At 35.2% G+C, this 21,302-nt stretch overlaps 1 protein-coding gene across 1 annotated transcript in view; it reads right to left on the minus strand.

The window, feature by feature from the left end:
- The window catches only part of LOC117103994, a 23,036-nt gene extending 6,244 nt beyond the window's left edge, over positions 1–16,792 (minus strand). Inside the window, exons 1-4 of the mRNA XM_033244646.1 lie at positions 16,709–16,792; positions 14,838–14,966; positions 12,719–12,761; positions 866–1,573 (exon numbers count right to left, since the gene is read on the minus strand). Coding sequence (XP_033100537.1) covers positions 866–1,573; positions 12,719–12,761; positions 14,838–14,966; positions 16,709–16,792 — 964 coding nt within the window. The remainder of the gene's footprint in view (positions 1–865; positions 1,574–12,718; positions 12,762–14,837; positions 14,967–16,708) is intronic.
- Between the last annotated feature and the right edge of the window lie 4,510 nt (positions 16,793–21,302).

Consider the following 21,302-nt stretch of genomic DNA (forward strand, 5'->3'; position numbering starts at 1 on the left):
TATATATATAGAAAAAATTCCAGTGAAAGAGCGTATTAACAGGTGCATGCACCTCTAACACGACATGTTTTCCAAATGCACAAAACCCAACAGCAAATACATAAATATATAAGTCAAAAAGAAAAAAGTTACACAGTTCTACATAAATGACAAACATTTTGTGACCCAGGTGCATGTGCTGGCTAGGTCAAACTCGTTGACATACAGAAGCTCATAGATACGTGTAAGGCTAGCTTAAAACCAGATATTGTGGAGTTGGAAGATATGGGATGAGTGAGTTGGTTCCACATGGGAACAATTCGATTAATAAATTAAAATCTTCAATTTCTTTCTGTAAAGAATAATCAATCATTTTTTTGAAACGTTAAAAATGTTTATAAAATTTAGAGAGAGCTAAAAGCTTGGATAATGGAAGACCTAAACATAAAATTGCAATTGTTAAAGCAAAATATCATATTGGGAGTGATTGAAAATAACAACAATAGTGTTAATATTATTATTGTATTAGTGAAAGCAATTAAATAATGAAAGTAGCAAAACCGGTGAGTCCTACCTAATATAATTATGATATTACTCGATATTATTTTTATTCATGTAAAAGGGAAAAATATATCATTCTGGACTTCATTACATTTGATTTTTCAGAACTATAATTAAAAAATACAGTATTATACTGTACTTTAAAGTACTGTACTTCTTTAGAACCAAAGCATAATAAGACTTACTTTAATCATGTGGGAATGTGGTGTTAAACTATTTTTATTTTATGTATTATGTTATGATGAGCAAAATATTTTTTTAAAATGGAGATAAAAAACATTTTTTTAAAATGTGAAATTTAAAGATGTACAAAAAAGTTTCTTACTATTTGCAGCATTGTCGGTTGATGTTTTCTTATCATCTACAAGATTAAGCCCACTTGCTTGCAAAACTTTGGACAATGTATTTCTGACAAGGGTGAATGCCACTTCATGAATGATGTTATCTGCTGGACATCTGACTGGCTTGGTGATAGAAAGCTCAGCATCAGAAATAGTGGCTTCTACTACTTTAAACTCGCTGGAACTCTTTAGCTTAACTTCTTCAAATGAATCGGTGACACCAATTTTGACATCATCATTTGGTAGGTTATCTGTCGCAATAACTGAGGTGTCTTGAGTGACCTCAACTGGGGTGAAAGCTTTGGTTGTTTCAATTTTGACATCACCTTCCGGTTGGATCTCTGTCTTAATTACTGGAGTATATTTGTTTACCTCAACTGGAGTGATGGTATCAACTTGTATAGATTGATCAATTGTATTTTTTTCCTTTTTCTTAGAAGTAAAATCCCCAGAAATGGCCTCCACAGGGACAAAAAGTTTATTGGTTTTTTGACCTAATCCGATAGTAACTACATTATTACAAGGCTCTGGTAATGAATCACATTTCGCAGCTTCAAGAGATGCACGTCGCTGCTGTGCACATATTATGCAATTTTTTTTTGACTTTTTGGCAGAGGTGCTTCTCTGCTTAAGCTCTTTATGACTTGATCTTGCACACTTCTTATCCTCTCTGGAACCGGTAGGATGAGCACCTGCGGGAATGCAAAGAAATGGTAGTCGTTGGTTAAAAATATACTTATAATCTATGCGCAAAACATATCGTATCAAATAAATTTCTACTGATGCAGATTACAACCATTTTGATTTCATCCTACTACTCCGCCTATGTAGCCTCTTGTTGCATTTGTTGCATATATGTTACTCGTGTTATTCATGATTTAATATTTATTTAATATATAGTTATTTTCCTTTTATTTATTTGTTTTTATACTGGGTTTCCTCTTCAGTAACAAATTACTGTTCTCCCAGAGGGCACAGTACACATAAAACATTTTTTCAATTCAAAGAATTTACAAATCATTTAAAAGGCCATTCATAAATAAAATTTAAGCCATCACCACAACAACCATCAAATTCACAAGTGAAATCATTTAATATTTAACATACGTATATATTAAATAAATAACAAAAATCATAAATAACACATTTAATTGTTTATTATATTTTTACAAAAAAAATGGTTTACTATTTAAAAATAACTGGATTATCAGTTACAAAACCAGATGAAACTATTTGATCATATATTTTTATAGTCACACTATTATAATGTTGAGTTTCCTCTTATTAATTTTTTTATTTCCGTCTTACAGCCTCTTTGTTTTTACACTAACTTTTTTTGCTTATATTGTACTTCAATGACGGACGTGTTTCTGAATAGCTCTGTAAACTAAAGGTCCCTAGGCCAGTTCCTACCGGTTCTATCTACATAGCATAGGGATACCACACCTACAGGGATCAATTGAAATCTCCTACCACTACATGGAGCCAAATACCACACTTACAGTATAAAAGTGTAAAGAAGCTTTCAGATATTTCACTCATTTTATACGTTTTTCTTTAAATTGTTGATGTATTTCTTTCCTGCCCTTTGGTGTTAGTGAATTTTTTTGCTTTATTTATTTGCTCTGGATTTTAAAAACTTTTTTCCCTATTCGAAACTTGCTGATTGTACAATGGCAGGAATTCAAAACGAAGTATTTGTTATAATGGCATTTTACTTAATGTGCGCATTTTTTTTTATGTGCGCATTTTTTACCACAAAAATTTGGACCTAGATTTAATTCTCAAAGATGCAATTTTTCGCCATCGTCAATTTACCTGGACAAATCTACTTCGAATGAACACACAAATAATATGGGTGAGTTATCATCATATTCGTTCTGTGCAACCAAGAAATATTCGGATAAACAAGGCAATTTTCACTCTAATTTGTACAACCTTTTAGGAAAAATGTTGTTATTGTGTATGCTTAGATGCGGAGATATTGATACTAACCCTGGACAGCAACCACAAATCGAAACCTATTGTGATCCATATACGAAACTTACTAACAAAGGATTGACAATGTTGCGTCTAAATAATTGCCCACTGCTTTCGAAGATATCGCAAGATCGTATATTAGCAAATAAAACATAAGTTTGGTGATTTGAATAACGGAATCATGGTTAGATTTATCTGTCTTGAATGTCGAAATCGAGATTAGAGGATTCAAGATTATTCGACGGGACAGAAATAGATCCAGGGAGGTGTTTTGTATCTTCATTCGTAATGACATTGCCCATAAAATTCACGACAATATGGATTGTGCAAACATAGAAGCTTTATGGTGCAATATCTTTTTGCCTAAAACTAGACCAATTTTGCTGGGAACTGAAATTGTATTTAAATCAAATAACTGCAACTTACTATAATTAACGTTGAGTGACGTTTCGTCCAGCTCTGCTGAACTTTTTCAGTCAGGTGGCAAGGAATGCTCCGCAGTACTAGGTCCCAAGTCCTGGATAGTTGAAAACGGAGTCCTCCTTTTCGGTTCAAACTAGGGTTCTCTACCCTCTCCCAGATCGCTTCCTTAACCCCTCTTTCGAACCAATTATCCTCTTTATCTAGGATAAGAACGTCTGGTTTAGATGTGTGTCCAGAAGTTTTGAGGTATTGGAAGACTGCCGATCCCTGTGCTTCACTTGCACTAGGTCTGCGATGTTTGGTTGACTCTGGCTCGTAAAGCTTGCTGTGTCTCCCCTATATATGTTTCGCTGCAACCTGGCGATGAGCACTTATCCCATAGACAACATGTGAAGTTTTCTCTTTTGGTGTTCTGTCTTTTACTTTTACTTTTCCCTCAGAGGGTATTCCGTAGTGATTTCTTGATTTTCTTTATCCCTCTAAATATGGGAGTGTGACTCTAGCCTTAATGTTTTTAGTGGAGGTTTGGCATTTCTTTTCAGGGTTATGTCCATATTAGCCTTTTGAAATGCCCACAAAGGATAACCGCAATTTTTTTTAAGGCGTTTGTTATGTGCAGTTTCTCAGAAGCTATCTCTTCTGGGTCAGAAATAACTGTATCTGCTCTGTATTAGTGTGGTGATAATTCCTATCCTGTGTATAAGAGGGTGGTGTGAGTCAAACTGCAAGTGGTGATTGGTGTGGGGAGGCTTCCTGTACACCTTCAAACTTAATGTTCCCGTTTCTTTTACGGTGATAAACGTATAAAGAAAAGCAAGCTTGCCATCAGCTGATTTATCTTGAGTAAACTTGATATTTCCGTCTAAATTGTTTATTAAATTGAAGAAAGATGCATCTTCGTTCTTTTCAAGGATAACAAACGTATCATCTACGTATCATAACCATAACCGTGGAGGTGATCCCTGATAGGTTTCAAAGATACGCTGTTCGAAATTACTGCGCAGCATTCCTCGCCACCTGACTCGTGATCAATCCAACGGGTCAGTTGTCTGAAGAAGTTCAACGGAGCTGGACGAAGTAAGTTCCAGTTTTTTAAAATTTAAATACAATTTCAACTTAACCCCTACTGGATGAATAACAATTTTCACAGTTCGCTGGGAACTATTTATCGACCTCCATTGCAAAGTTACGCTTTCTTTTTTCGAAATCTTCAGCAGGATTATGATGAGGAGTTGGTCATCCTTGGGGATTTCAATATTGACATGAACAAAAATGATAGCATGGTACAATTTTAACTTTGAATATAGTGGCACCATATAAAAATATCTGAATTAAAAAAAGAACTGAAGGTTGGATGACTCACGAAACCTTAAGTAAAATAGGGGAACACGAAAGCTTATTATCTAAACTAAACAAGCAACAGTAGAAAGATCCTGAACTTTATAAGTTATCGTACCTGACGAATAACATTCAGAGAGACATTAAAAAAGCCAAAGCTGACCTTTTATCGTATAAACTGGAGAAAAATGTATCCAACCCCAAACTATTTTGGAAGCACTTAAGAAACCTGGGTTATTCTGGAAAAACCCAACAACGTTATAGTCAGGGCAATCTAAGATTTTGAGTGAAAAAATTGCAACAAAAGGTTTTCTTAGCTGATATGATAGTTAAATATCTATACAACAACATAATAAAAATCGGGAAATGACTTTTTTAAGACAGAAAACAGCGAACTATATTTTGTCTTTCCTTACACTGTGTGTTAAACGGTTTGGCTAATTAGCATATGAAATTCATATATCTGATTGGTAGAAAGTCCGGTCATCCATGATCAAGTTCAAATTACGTAATCTTGTTTACGTTTTCACGCGTTGACTTCCTGGTACGTGTACCCACGGCGCGGCACATGGGGAGTGTACCTGGCCTACATTTCATATACTTTTAGTTTGTTATTGTTTACGCATTGGATTTTTTCCTGAATATATCAAGGAAGATGGCCGGATCATCTGATAGCATAAAAATATGTTTTTGATGAGGAAGAATTCTCTAAATTCGTGACAGGCCTAGAGAGGCCTAACATTCAACTAGGGCCTAGTTATTACTGGCAAAATCCATCAGCAATATTTATTAGCAATCCATCTGATTTCTTTGAAAGAAACAATAACTAAGGTACCATCATCCTACAATAATAAAATTGATTCCTATGGATTATCAATGTCCTGCATCACATCTCCAAGATATGTCCTAGAAGGAAAAAAATGTGTGGAAAATCCCTGATATATCATTCTGGACATACGCATGGACATGCATGGGCAGTTTTAAGCAGCCTATGATGATACGATCGTAGCTTTTACAAAAGTGATATTTCCCATGCCAAAGTTAACAATAACACGAACGCTAAAACGAAATTTATTCAGCGATTTTCTTATGTAAAACATATGTATTATACTACACTATTAAATTAATACAAGTACAGTGCGACCATTCTTTCACAAGCAATATATTGTTTTAATAGAGAAATTAACAAAATCACAATCTGTACAGTGTAGATGACGATGTAAGGTCGAGCGTTCGGAAAAATCGTAGTTTATACTACAGTATATAGGCCTATGTAGTAAAACATTGCCGAGGCTGCAGACCTCGGAAAATTTAAGGTCGGCAAATTTTTGCCGACCTAATTTTTTCCTAATTTCATGGGCTGAATATGTATAAAATATTCCTATTAAATGTTCAGTATTTGTTTAGTTTATGAGGGTCCATTGATTCAAGAAATTCCAAGTCCATACGAATAATTAACCATGAATTTGAAGTAACTTTCTTTGGGTTCTAATTAACTTTGTTCTATGAAAGTAATTTTTAATTACAATTCAACTTTCATCGCAGATCTATCAGACCTAAATACCCCAATAAACCTATCAATGGATCTAAATGAAAATTTCCATAATAGTTTGTCATGATCCAAATGAGAAATTATTGAAACTTAATAAACAAATAATAATAATAATAATAATAATAATAATAATAATAATATGTCAGGCCTCTTTCCGTTTGTCAGGCCTCACCTTGAATACAGAGTTGCTGCATGGAACCTACACAAAGTCAAACACATCGTTGCTATTGAAATGGTTCAGAGAAGAGCAGCAAGGTTTGTAACCAGTGACTACTCAGAATTTTAGCAGTGTCAGCGTGCTATCAATATTAAGCTGGGATATACTCAAATACAGGCGTGAGGTCCATCGAGTAACGCAACTTTTCAAAATTATCAATCAAGATTTTACCATACATACCAACATTCTGAAACCAAAAATCCAGACGAGGGCACAAAAATCAGTTTACACTACCAAAAGCCTCTTCAACAGTTTACCAACAGTCTTTCTTCCCGAGAACCATCAAAATCTGGAATTAACTGCCACAGTCTATCATCAGTACAACTACAGTAAGTGCACAATTTTTAAAGAGGCTTTTATAAAGAGCACCTAGTGAATTAAAAGCAACTAAAGCACTTCCCTGCCTCTTAGAAGGAAACAAACCAAGTACCAAGTATTTTTTTATATAGCGCTCTATACAACTGTGTCTCAGAGCGCTTTTCATTATTACCCTAGTCTTCGGAATGATGCCTATGGGGATAATTCCATAGTTTGCTTCATGAAATATAATAATAATTTATTTGAAAAAAACTACACCTTTCCATCGGCAGCAAAAGTCACGCGTAGCAGTTGACGGTGCGTTCATAAAGAAAACATTTAAACAAATAATGTATACATAAACACATCAATGTGCAAGACACGAGATTAAAAGGTTTGCTTTGCACCTGTCTTCACATGTAACTCAGCCTGGTAGTCTGTCAATTTTCCCACTTTACCACTAAATACTGTACCTCTCTGTAGTCATCTTCAATGAAATTTACTGGCAGGGAAATTCTTAGAACCTGCAACTCTATTGAGGTTTTCCTGCCCAATAATGGTCTACCCTGTGCTTCTGCAACTAGAAATGGCACATTATCTACCTTACGACTACCGACCTGTACTGACGTCCAAAACTTTTCTTTTACACCGACAGTATTTATTTTCCCACCCCTTGTGTGAGTCCAGTGGTTAATGTCCCAAAGCCAAATGGGGATATCCGTCTGTGTGTGGATATGAGACGTGCAAACAAAGAAATTGTTAGAGTAAGACATCCTATTCCAACGGTAGATGAAGTAATCAGTGAATTAAATGGGAACAAGGTATTTACCAAGTTGGATCTGAACAAAGGATTTCATCAGTTGGAATTGAAACCGGGTATCTCAAAGGAGGTTACCACATTTGTCACTCATGCTGGGTTGTACAGATACAAACGTTTAATATTTGGAATTAATTCAGCCCCCGAGCTATTCCAACACGTCGTTCGACAAGTACTCGCGAACTGTGAGGGTTGTCAAAATATCGCTGATGATATTGTAGTTTATGGCCGTAGTACACAAGAGCATGACTTTACACAAAACCCTAAGGAGCAGAGGGCTAACTCTAAACCGAGAAAAATGCATGTTTACATGCAGTGAAATAGAATTCATGGGACATCTGTTGTCACAAAAGGGGATTGGCCCAACAGAGGCCAGGGTAAGGGCAATAAGAGAAGCCAGAGAACCAAAAGATAGCAGAGAAGTGAGAAGTTTTCTAGGGTTGGTAAACTTTAGTGCTAGGTACATTCCCGATCTGGCTACCAATACTGAACCACTTAGGCGGTTGACGAAAAAGGATGTTCCATTTAAATGGGAACAGGAACAACAAGATGCATTTAATGCCCTACGAAATGTGTTGGTAGGAAGACACACTAGCATATTTTAATCATTCTGATAAGTTAAGGTTAGTAGCTGATGCAAGTCCAGTCGGGCTTGGGGCGGTGCTCCTTCTGCTCCAGGAAGGTGACTGGAGACCTATATGTTATGCTAGTAAAAGCCTTTCTGAGACAGAGAGGAGGTACTCACAAACCGAAAAGGAAGCGTTAGGCCTAGTATGGGCAGTGGAGAAATTTAATATGTACCTTTTTGGAAGGGAATTTGAGCTGGTCACAGACCATAAGCCATTGGAAGTAATTTACTCGTCAAAATCCAGACCTAGTGCAAGAATCGAACGATGGGTGTTGCGGTTGCAACCATACAATTTCATGGTAATCTATAGACCGGGAAACAAGAACATAGCTGATTCTTTGTCACGTTTAATACAGCAAAAGAATGACGAGCCATTCGACGATACGGACGAGTATGTCAACTTTGTGTCAGTCAAAGCAATTCCCAAAGCTATGACAATGGATGAGATCGGAGAAGCGTGTGCAAATGATGAGAAGATGCGTGATCTGTATGAGTGTGTTGCAACTGGGAGATGGGAAGGAAACAAGTGTCCAGAATATCGGCACGTATCACAAGAGTTGTGTGTAGTAGGAAAACTAGTAATGAAGGGGACAAGAATTGTTGTACCAAAGAGTCTGAGGTGGACTATAATGGAGATTGGCCATACACATCTAGATGTGTATAAGAGACAGGACTTCCTGGTACGTGTACCCACGGCGCGGCACATGGGGAGTGTACCTGGCCTACATTTCATATACTTTTAGTTTGTTATTGTTTACGCATTGGATTTTTTCCTGAATATATCAAGGAAGATGGCCGGATCATCTGATAGCATAAAAATATGTTTTTGATGAGGAAGAATTCTTGTGACAGGCCTAGAGAGGCCTAACATTCAACTAGGGCCTAGGCCTACCTATATGCATATACAGTAGCTGATCAAGGCCATGCTTCTCACTCACTAGGTAGTCTCGCATACTATGAAGAAAGATTGGAAACGAGAGCTTACACGATATTTAGCTGTGTATAGAACGACTCCTCATCCTTCAACAGGCAAGACACCTGCTGAATTGCTAATGGGTAGGGCCTTAAGGACCAAATTACCAGAATTAGAGAGAGTGATTGTAGACGAGGAGGTTAAAGATAGAGATCAGTTGATGAAGTGGAAATCAAGGCAGTATACGGACGTGAAACGTAACGCACGTCACAGCGATGTTAGACCAGGAGATAGTGTCCAGGAGAAGCGAAAAACAAGTTCTCGACAAAGTTTGAACCTATAGTGTATGACGTAGTTTATAGATATGGTAATCAAGTCACTATAAGTGATCGGAATGATGCAAACAGGCGTCGTCGGAAACGACATATTACACATGCGAAGAAGTTTTATGGTAGTAGACCACAAACAGATGACGTCACAGTTGAGGATACGGCACTCGATGACTTAATGGAAACTGTATATGAGGAGGGTCCAACAATCAATGAGACCCAAAATCCAGAACCGCAAAGGAGGTATCCTCTGCGTATTAGGAAGAAACCGGATAGACTCGATTTGTAAAGATGACGAGAGTAGTAGTAGTGATTAAAAATGTTGTGTTATAATAGTTTGTAAAGATGTTGTTCAAGAGTAGTCGAAGTGATTTATGATGTTGTTATGTTGGTTAAAAAAAACAATTCATACACACGGATATAGTATACAGTATATGGTAATTATGTTAACTATCATTATAACATTGTGAAGTAGATAACGAAATAAAAAAAAACCAACATTCACTTTTCAGAATAAGGTTTATTGTAATAACATAATTTGCAATATTAATGCATATTGGTTTGGTAGACTATTTACAGTTTGTTTCAAAGACTTGCAGTACATGCTTGTAAAAGGTTTAACGGTTTTCATTTAATTTTTGAGTTGTTTGTTAAGCTATTGTTGGATAGAGTAATCTGAAAAAAGGAGGGATGTAGTGTACTCAAAGTTGTATATTGCCCTCTATTATGGTAAGAGCAGAGAAAGTTCGAGTTGGTTGTGATGGTTGTTGAATATGGTGGATAATAAAGACAACCGGTTTGGATTACTTAGATGTGGTTTTGTTGTTCATTTGTCTCAGTAAGTGAATGAGAGACATAACAGTTACAGGCTATGCATTGCATATTATTTGCTTGCTCTTCTAGCTCGTCATTGATTTTTAATAAATGTGGTACGAAATATGTAGGAAATAATAATAATATGTCATTCTTATATAGTGCTTCATGCACAAAGCCTCTAAGCGCTTCACATTACTACCCCGGTCATTGAACCAAGCACACATTGAACACATACTGAACACCAAATTAAATTACTGAATTAAATTATATTATTATTTCATAATATTGCAGCTAGTATGCGGAGTTGTGTTGGTACCCACTTGGGCACAAGCGATTTGCACAGTGAGAGTTTTGAACCCCCGACCTCAAGGTTGGGAGTCCAAGCCACAACAGATGCGCCAACCGCTTCTAGAATCAATTATCAGCTCCAGTGATTATGAACAATTAAATGTTAGCTGTAGACCTACTGATGTAAAGTCACAACTGTTAGGTCCCTTACAACACCGAAATGAAAAAAAATAGACTAGAAATTCATATTATAGAGCGCTCAAAATGCTAACTTGTTGAAGCTTCCAGGAGTTCGCACCCGGCCCCGCGGGGGCCTAGGCGCTCCCCCCGCATATTGTCCACTTCGCTTGCAAAATGCACCTCCACATCAAAAATCCTGTCTACGGGCCTGAGTAGGGTGTAGATATAAGGACCATTAAAGGAAAACGTCCCAGACCAAATATTTTAAAAACTGAGCAACTGACCTGAATGAAGCTTTCTGGAAAGTTCAACCAAGTTACAAGAAAAAAATTATTAAATTTTGGTGGTGATTCAGATTCAGGTGTGAATTTGAGAGTCATTTAAAATTCCAAAATCCCAGACCTAAATATCTAAAAAAAAAAAAAACTTACCAATGGATTTAAATGAAACTTTCAAGAATATTGTGTCCTGATCCAGTGAAGAAATTACTAAACATTTGTGAAGATCCGGAGTATGGTGTGGATATGAGGACCATTGAAATGAAAACGTCCAAGACTTTATAAGTTTAACCAAGTTACAAGGAACAAATTATTCAATTTTGATGACGATCTAGAATCGGGTGGTCATATAAAGTGCTAACTCTTCAGATATCTCAAATAAGTTATCAATGGTTAGTTTGTCATGGTCCAATGAAGAAATGATTAAATGTATGTGACGATCCAAAGTAGGATGTGGATATGAGGATTATTTCAAGAAAAATTTACGGGCCAGATACATACCAAAACTAATGGACTGATCTGAATGAAACTTTTGGGGAAGTTTAAACAAGTTACAATGAAAGAAATTATTAAATTTTGGTGATGATCCAAATTTAAGTGTGAATTAAGGGAAAATTAAATGCTATGATAATAATAATTTTGTATCTATATAGCACCTCACATTGTCACAACCTCGAGGAGCTTAACAACATCAAGAGAAAAAAAATCATACTACACTCTAAAGTTTCAAAACTTACTAATGGATGTAAATGAAACTTTATAGTATGGTTTGTCATTGTCTAATAAAGAAATGATTAAATTTTAGAGACAATCTGGAGTAGGGTGTGAACGTGAGAACTATTTTAAAGATACTGTATAGCAAACCTGATCAACTGATCTGATTGAAACTTTTGGGAAAGTTTTACCACTTAAATGGAAGAAATTATTCAATTTTGGTGACAATCCAGATTAGGGTGTAAATTTGAGGGTCTAACGTCTCAGACCTAAATATATCAAATAGTTATCAATGAATCTAAATGAAACTTTCCATAATAGTTTGTCATGTTCTAATAAAGAAACTAATAAAATTTGGTGACAATCTGGAGTAAGGTGTGAATATGACCATTCATAGAGAAACATCCCAAGCCAGATATACATTTACTTAATAATTAGTACAGTATGTAGTTTTTTTGCTTTTACTTTATTTTTTACTTTAAGCTTTGTACTTTTTTGGTTGAAATTTCATCATCACTTCGCTTTATGGTAATAAAGAAAAACCCTATGTTTTGTTATAAAAACAGACATTTAGTGACAACTCGGAGTTGAGTGTGGATGTAAGGAACAATTAAAGGAATTTAAGGTCGAACGACGGGGAATACAAGGACATGATAATAAGATCAAAAAGAAACCTTTCCGAAGTAAAAATGAACGATAACAAACAATGAAGTGGAAAGAATTTTATTTAAAAGTCTAAAAACATTAAAAAGTTTAATATTTAAAAGTTTAAAATTTTCAAAAATGACAAGTTAACAAATTTTGAGATGTGAAAAAAAAGAAGTGTAAAAATTCAATTTAAATGTTTATACACATTATAAAGTTTAATATTTAAAAGTTAAAAATATGATATAATATTTGACAATTTAAACATTATTTTAAAACTTTAAAGATTTAAATAAATGATACAATTTGACCATAAAATGATAAATAGCTTAATCAAATACATTTGGATAATGTTCAAAATGTTCCTAATTATCATTATTATTACCATTATTATCATTGAATTGAATGAGACTTGTTCCTACCTTGTGCTGCGGGTCTCTGGAAGGATTCTATAATTTGTGTGATCTGCAATTAATTTTAGAATAATTATTAATTGTTAGTAACGCACATTTTTTTAGTGGGTATGATTTTCTACTTGGTTAAAATTCACGTGGGAAAACGATTTTTAATATATTGTTTATAATATAATTCTATAATAATTTCACCACAAACAAGCTTAAAAACTCCGAAAGGGTTCTACAATTTGTGTGATCTGCAATTAATTTTAGAATAATTATTAATTTTTAGTAACGCACATTTCTTTAGGGGTATGATTTTCTACTTTGTAAAATTCAAGTGGGAGAAACAATTTTAAAATATATACAAGTTTATAATATAATTCTATAAAAATTTCATCACAAACAATTAAGATTAATTTACTGTCATATTATAAAAATCATTAAATTGATTCAATATCTTGCCAATATTATTGGGACTATGCACAATTATTAATACAGGAACACTAGTAGGCTACTTACGGAAGCACCTAAGTGCCATTCGACTTGACGACTTGTCAAGATAATTTATGTTGTCAAGTCGACATAATATACATATCATGTCGACATGGCGAGATAGATTATCTTGACAAGTCGTCATAGTAAAAATTGTATGTTGTCATGGCGAGATAGATTATATTGACAAGTCGACATAATACATATTGCATGTTCATGGCGAGATAGATTATCTTGGCAAGTCGACATAATATAAGTTGTATGTTGTCATGGCAAGATAGGTTATCTTGACAAGTCGACATAATAAAAATTGTATGTTGTCATGGCGAGAGAGATTATCTTGACAAGTCGACATAGTAAACATTTTATGTTGTCATGGCGAAATAGATTATCTTGACAAGTCGACATAGTAAAAATTGTATGTTGTCATTTTGTCATTATGTCGACTTTTCAAGATAATCTATCTCGCCATGACAACATACAACTTTTACTATGTCGACTTGTCAAGATAATCTAACTCGCCATGACAACATATAATTTGTACTATGTCGACTTGTATAGTGTTTACTGTGGTCTTCATGCTCTTTACTACAAAATTAATCCTTATCAGCCGATTTAAGGGTCTATATGTAAAAGAATACAAAAAGGTATTATAATTTGTAAGTTAAAGGCCCATTCCCGTTTACTAATTTTATTTTTGAAATGTATATGCATTAGTCTAATCATTATAAACCAGGATTATCATACATTTGAGTAGTACGCTAAAGGGCAAAAAAGGATAAGAAGAGACTATTTCTCAAAGCAGATTACCATTTTCTCGACGACTTCTTTTCTAGGTAAATTCAGAGGCTGGCATGCTCTTGCTTTTTGTGTGTTTTTCATTGGTGTGTATTTTACCGGATTTTCTTTACTCTTAAAACCCGGGTTATAAATCCTGTTGGTTTGTTGAATAGTGATGGGTTCTTAAATTATTTATTGCCACTGAAGCCCATGAGATGAAGTGAGTGAATGTCGTCCCAATGGACATTCTTAAAACCAATTAAAGTTAAGTTTATGGAGCTGGTAACAGCTCCCTCTGGACCATTTGACAGCTCACTCTCAACTATCAGACAGCTCACTATGGACCATTTCTGCTAACAGGGACTTTCGCCTCATGAATAATAATTTAACCTGTTTATTTTTATCAACAATATTTGTAAGGGTGGTTCACCCTCATAATAATAATGTATTGTTATATATTTCTGTATTGTAAATGTGGTTTTGCTTTGTTTGTAATTCTGCAGCTTGTCTTTCTGTCTTTATTATACTTTTATGTTAAGGTGAGTACCAATATAGATATAGAATATTACATATTTATTTACTTACTTTATCATCATCTGCTAGATTGTTTCTTCTTGGGTAGAAATTTATCAGGTGGTCTGTCATTAGCTTTCTTATGGATGTATTTACATTTTTATGTTCCTTGTTCATTGTTGCAACCCATGTTGTTTTGGCCTGCCGACCGGTCTTTTGACTTATTAATATTATTTATTTATTTATTCATATATTTCCTTAATTATATATTTCTCTGTGAGAAGAAATTCGCATCCTATTTTGATATTGGGAGGCTATGTCTACTTTTTGAATTTAAAGTACTGTACTATAAACTCACATCCCTGCTTGTATGTTGCTGTGATTCAGGTTGATGAGTACTTGCTTGCACTACCGGTTTATAGGCTGAATACTCCTCAAGAGCCTCTTCCCATACTGAAACTTTAAAACAAAAAAGATTATTATAGACCTGCCAAGCGTCTCACATTCAGGACAAAAGTCACTCAAAAACTTGTTGTCACATGGTTCCGCCTGCATTGTAAAAGTGACGCTTTCATACTTTTGAGTTCATTCTTTATTTTCACTCATCATAATACCATAGAGAAAATAGAACAGTTCTATTTTCTCTATGATAATACATAATACATAAGAAGCGAAACGCCTGATGCAAATGAGGCCCGCAAAAAAATAAAAAGAAATACAAACTCTTAACTATTCGGTATAGTTAATCAGATTGCAGGTATTGTTTGTGAAGGAGTTTCAAGATGTTGAGGTTTGTTGAATCTTTAATTTTGTTGCAGAGACAGTTTCATAAAATGGGGCCAGAGTAGAAAATTGTGGATTTTAGTTTAGTGAAGTTTAGTACGAAGACGGAAATGAGAGGACTGTCTAATAGCGTACATGGTATTTGGTAATTTTTAGTGAAATTTATTGCAATTATATTAGGAATTGAATCGGAAGAATAAGATACGTAAATATGGCAATGAAAAACTAATATAGATACATACTCCATCCAAGTATCGAAATGCACTTGGAGTATGTATTATACTATTTTATCTGAGATTAATCGGTGGACCTTTTTATATAAACTAAATATATCTAAGATACCAAGACATACAAAGAGATCAGCAGTGTGGGTATATACAGTAAGTTGGGGCCGAGTTGACCTGCTCCGGGGGGGGGGGGGCGCTAGCCTACTGTTTTGTACGTAACAGGGGACGATGAGGCATGATAATAAATAAGGCCTAAGTAGACAGTGCAATTATATGTAATAGAAAGTACACTTTCGAAAGAAATAAATTAAAATAAGAAAAAAAAATAACTAAGAATAATTCAGTTGCAGACGTACCTTGTTTAAGTATTATACTACACTAATAATGCTGCTCCTGGACAAACCATTCATGTGCAAATGGTGTTTGTTATCCATAAACCAGCAACAGGTGACGTATTCTAGCTTATGACGTACGCATCCTAACTAGAGCGCATGAGTGTGACGTCACCAAAAAATAAAAATGTTCTATTATAACCAAAATATTAATAACTACAAGGTTTGTGGGCGTAAATTCCCTTAATACGAATTAAGGGTAGCACCATCTCCTTGCCATACAAAATACAGCTCCCACTGACGTCTCAGGCGAGAAATACGGGTAGCTGAAATGTTTCTCGCAAATCTGACTACAAAACATATCGAAATTTCACGTTCCACTTCTGACTCGACTCTGAGCATAGAGATATAATAAGAATAATAGCTCTATGACTCTGAGATGTGCTTCGCACAACCGTTAATGTGCGGTGTTCCGGGAACCCTGCGTCCAGAAATACGGAATACGGAAGTATTTTGTTAGTACCGCGCGCACACACAATCCAACTTTTTCTGTTGAAGAGGTTTCTGTCATGATAATGTGTACATTAATATACTAGGAGACATTACGAAATATCACAACTCAAACGGTGTCAAAATCTTCACAAATTCATTTAATCACATACGTTTAACAATGGGCCCAACATAATTATTCGCCAAATGAAATCACAAGCACAATCGCATTTATAGTCATATGTGCATTACAACTTCCAATTCCATACAACATAACATACAACTATCATAAATCTTTGAGCACAACCCACTGAGATATAATAAGCATACTTATGTTAATAGCGGCACAACCTCATTTAGTGTCAACTCTATAACACAACCTTAAATTTAAACATTACATCACATTGGAAACCATAAGTACAATGATCATTTCCATAGTCATATTTATCAGCATGAATGTCACATCCCTTGCGGGTAACCATGAGTACCAACGTAGGTCTTCCATTTTCCAGTTTAGTTTTGACAGACTAAACAAATTTTCATTTTTTTTATTCATACATTATGTAGATATATCCTTTGCGAACATTTTAAAGAAAAAATTATGTTGATACGAGCCTCCGTTAAGGATTTATGATTTTTTTTAAGTAACATGACCTCCTAAAATATGTTCGAAACGCTATGTTATTTCTATTGGTTACGCTTCGCTGCTCAGCACTGTTTTTCATCGATCGAAGTTGTCTACCGCAGCGTGAAAAAGGCTCGAGAGCTACGAGATCTATAAGCAAACAAAACCAACCCACGAATAAAACCAAAAATAATATTTAAAAAAAAGAAGATATTCTTTGGTTTCATCACCACATAGGATGCATTCGGCTTGGTGGTTAACACATTTGTAAGGCCAGGTTCCGGTGGTGGAAATATCAATTATTTTGGTATGTATTGTAAAACTGATTCTAAAACACAAGTGTTAATAAGAGAAGATTTTTGAATATTTTATAAACTGGGGAAAGGGGGCATAATCACGCATTACCCCCAGTTATGATATATAAAATTGAAAACATTGCAATTCCTTGGCCTGTAAGAATGGGTCGAATACATCGGATGTTTCGATCGTGGTAGAATAATGCTAATGGTAATTATATATATATAAAAAAAAACTTATAAGATGAATCACAGGTGTTAAGTCTGATACCAGACCAGCACATGAAACAAATCTTGTTAAAACAATCCTTACATAATGTGTGAGATTTGGAAGGTGATGTCTAAGACCCCTACAACGTACCCTCACCTAACCACGTTCCTGTATTTTCGCATTGGCAAACCTTCCTAAATATGACAGTGTACAGAAAATTCCCCCGTTTAGCACATGGTCCACTCTTTTTCCCAACAAAATACTATCGATGTACATCACAAAAACTAAAATCCTACCCGATATCAGGTAGTGACTGTGACTGTCTTGCTTGCCACCCACAACAACCCCCCCCCCCCCCCCATCCACGTCCAGTTGACGTTAGATTTATCATTTCCACGCTTAAGTTGAGCCGATCTATTAGTTGACATACCGGTATTTAGGGAACAAGTTGAATCATATAAAGCAGTAGTTTCAGAACAATTAAATTGTTCTACTGCGTATCAGTCCCCGACGCAATCGGAAAGGCTCATCGATTCAACTGACCAATCAGCATCACCGAAAGCTGTCAGCGATAGTGTGTAGCGATTGTGTGGAAACCAGACCAGAGTAGTCCAGAAGATGTGCCAATTGGAAATTTAAGAGCGATTAAAGCCACGATAAAAAAAAAATAGATATTTTTATTTGCACGTTGAAAGGCCGAAACCAACAAAAATAGCAACGGCCATTTTTTCGGATTTTTGCAATAATATGCGCAATTTTATTAGGCCACGTTCACACTTGGAGATAAGCCGGGCGTACTTTAAGCCCCGCTCAACATTAAGCCCGACTTAACTTTGCCGGCCGTTCAGACTAGCAGGATTAGCCAGGCGCGAGAATTTCCATATTCATGAACATTAATCAGGAAACGAGTTTCGAAACATTGTGTGCGAAACGTACGCTCGCTCAAAGTACATGTAATTGAATTTTGATTGGTCTTTGGCTATGTTCAAACACAACGACTTACGCTAGAGTAACGTTAATCGAGTGGTTGTGAACTTGGGCGCGGCGTAAAGCGCGGATGCCAGTAATATCGCCCAATCACTGGCGTACGGTATCCAGCAACAGACCCCCAGATTAGCGTACGCCACTGATTTACAACAGTCACGCATCGGTTCTTACATAGAATATAGAGTAATTTAATTTTACAACTCAGCATGCAAGATAGCCTGAAGACATCTTTACAACAACAAAAAAGCATAATAATGTGGATGGGTGGGGGTAGAGGAGTGGGTGGAAAAATGGACAATACCATTTATTTAAAATAGGGGTGTTTTTTGAAAATTCCAATACCTGTAAGGCCCAAAGGAGGGAAATAACATTTATGGTAACGCTTCTTATTCTTGCAAACATATGTTGATTGGACCTAATGAAAATGAAAAAGAAACAGTACACTTTTGGCAATGCCAAACTTTTAAAGCTGTGTTGTCAGAAAATTTAGTAGTTCTACTATTTTGGCATAATGGTTATCATTGTTTAGCCTATATTTTGAGGTAGGTTCGTAAAAGTTGCACAGGGTTCAAATTTCATCAAATTAAATAGGCCTAATCAAAAAATTTCATAATATTTAAATTTACAAAAACAAATATTATTTTGAGATTTTAGCAAATTAAAAGCAATTTTTAACTGAAACCTTAAAAAGAAGGTAAGGATAATCCAAAAAAAAAAAAGAGCTCCGCATAGTACACTATAGGAAAATTATTATGCGAAGGTTAAATTTAATGCTTGAAAAAATTTCCTGAGGGCCTGCAAAGCCCGAAGGAAATTTTGGAATGCATTAAATTTAACCGAAGTATAATAATTTTCCATTTAGTGTAGGATGCATGCTCTACTAATTGCTTTATAAGTCAATTGCCGTCTTTTAATTTTAGTTTTTTTTTTTTTTAGTTTATAAACCAACTGTTGTACCAATCATCGGTTGCTATAGTAATATGATCAGTATACGTGTGCGTATTTAGCTGTGCGTATGCTGATTTTTGCTCCTGCAGTACGTGCCTAGTATCTTTGGTCAAAGAGTATTTATTTATACTCTTTGCTTTGGTTAACTACACATCAGCAGGCTACAGTACGGATACGATGAATAATTTGTTAGAAAGAACTTGTTTGTAATGCTATTTTGATAGACTTTCGTCACTGGCGTCCTTTTTTGTTGGTGCATGCAGACGGGTAAAATCGTGCGATGATTTCATAACTAGGCTACGGCCAAAAGATACTAGTACAATTCAATTCTTATTGCGGTGCGCGACGTATTCGCGGTGGTGACGAAAAAATGAGGAATTTTTTTTGCACACGAATCTAAAAAAAATCAAGCCAACAACCGAGCGTCCGAGAGAAATTATTATTGGCGCTGGGGAAGTTACAGTGATGACGTCACTATTGACTTACAATCCGTTATATTTCTGGCCTTTGTGTTGGATACCTTACAGTCGAGAATAGGGTCAATCAGCTTAAGCTTGCTCTCCATTCCTTATAATAATGTGCTCAAATTTTCAAAAGGTGTCAAATGTACATAACCACTATAGGCATACCAGGAGTGCTATATTTAATTTTATTTATTAGGCCTAGTTAATTAAGTTAAAGCCCCATTCCCGGCAAAATTTCACTAAAAATTGACTTTTTTTAGAAAATATGCATTTGCATTACTTCAATTATTATAAATCATGGAAAAATATTAGCATGAATTTTAGTTTTACGCAAAAGAATTAAAAAAAAAGAGAAATACAGACTATTTCTCATAAAATATTACCATTTTCTCGACGAATTCATCGTTACTAGGCAAATTCAGAGGTTGTAGATCGCATCCACTGGAATACTCTCGCTTTTATGTATACTTTATACAGTCAATAAAGTGCGCCCTCTCTAATGAGATTAATTTTTGTACTTCGCATCTCGCACAATGCGGTCGCTCGGTTAGGCTGAGATATGTTTGTTTAAGTGTCAAAATCTCAGTCAGAATCAGTTTTTTAACAAATTTGAAATAATTCTTGTGAAATATTATATTCACAAGTGTCAATACTAGCAACGGAAAATATCATGTCGGCCGTTTTTATGTGTGATAACAGAGCCTAAATCGAGGTAAGGCTAGGCCTAGCCTAGCAGCGTTGGATAGGCTAATGTTTTCGGCGCCTACGATATTTCTTCTCACGACCTATCGCAGAATCAACATGAAAAATTCATCCGCATTTATTTTTTGTGTGGAACACAAAAAAATCAAATTTCAGTCTTATTTTACATTTTTTTCATTCTTAGGAATGTCTAAATTCAGTTAAACTAGCAATTCCGTATTATATTTATAAATCTTTATAACATTATACAAAAATTTGATTTTTCTTAAAAACTGAAATTTTGCCGGGAATGGGGCTTTAAATTACATTTATTTTGTTGCTTTGACCATTTAGGAATTAGTTTTAGATTAGTTCTAAACGAATTCTTCCATGCTTTGACGGAACTAGTCCACCAGAAATACGGATTTGAAGCACCAAAGTTGGACATAATTGCAACAAAACGTTTTTTTATGAATATATATAGTTAAATTTTATATCTACAACATACAAAAAGTTTACCAAAATATACCCACGGGAAAGGTGATTTTTATAGCAAAGAAAACTGAACTATTTCACTGGGCTTATACGCCGTGCCTAGGATGTGTGTGCTGTGCCTTGCTTACGAAGCGCTTTAATTTGATTTGCCGCTGAAGCTTTTGATTGGTTAACATACCTTCAACAGTCTGCGCGTACTCATTTACGCAACACACGTACGTACGTACGCAAGTTCGTACGTACGTCACGTCCCAGAATGTAAACACGGAAATTGTTAGATATTAT

The sequence above is a fragment of the Anneissia japonica genome, unplaced genomic scaffold (assembly GCF_011630105.1).
Source record: "Anneissia japonica isolate Jap-2015-1 unplaced genomic scaffold, ASM1163010v1 scaffold2167_len242483_cov200, whole genome shotgun sequence".
NCBI lineage: Eukaryota > Metazoa > Echinodermata > Crinoidea > Comatulida > Comatulidae > Anneissia > Anneissia japonica.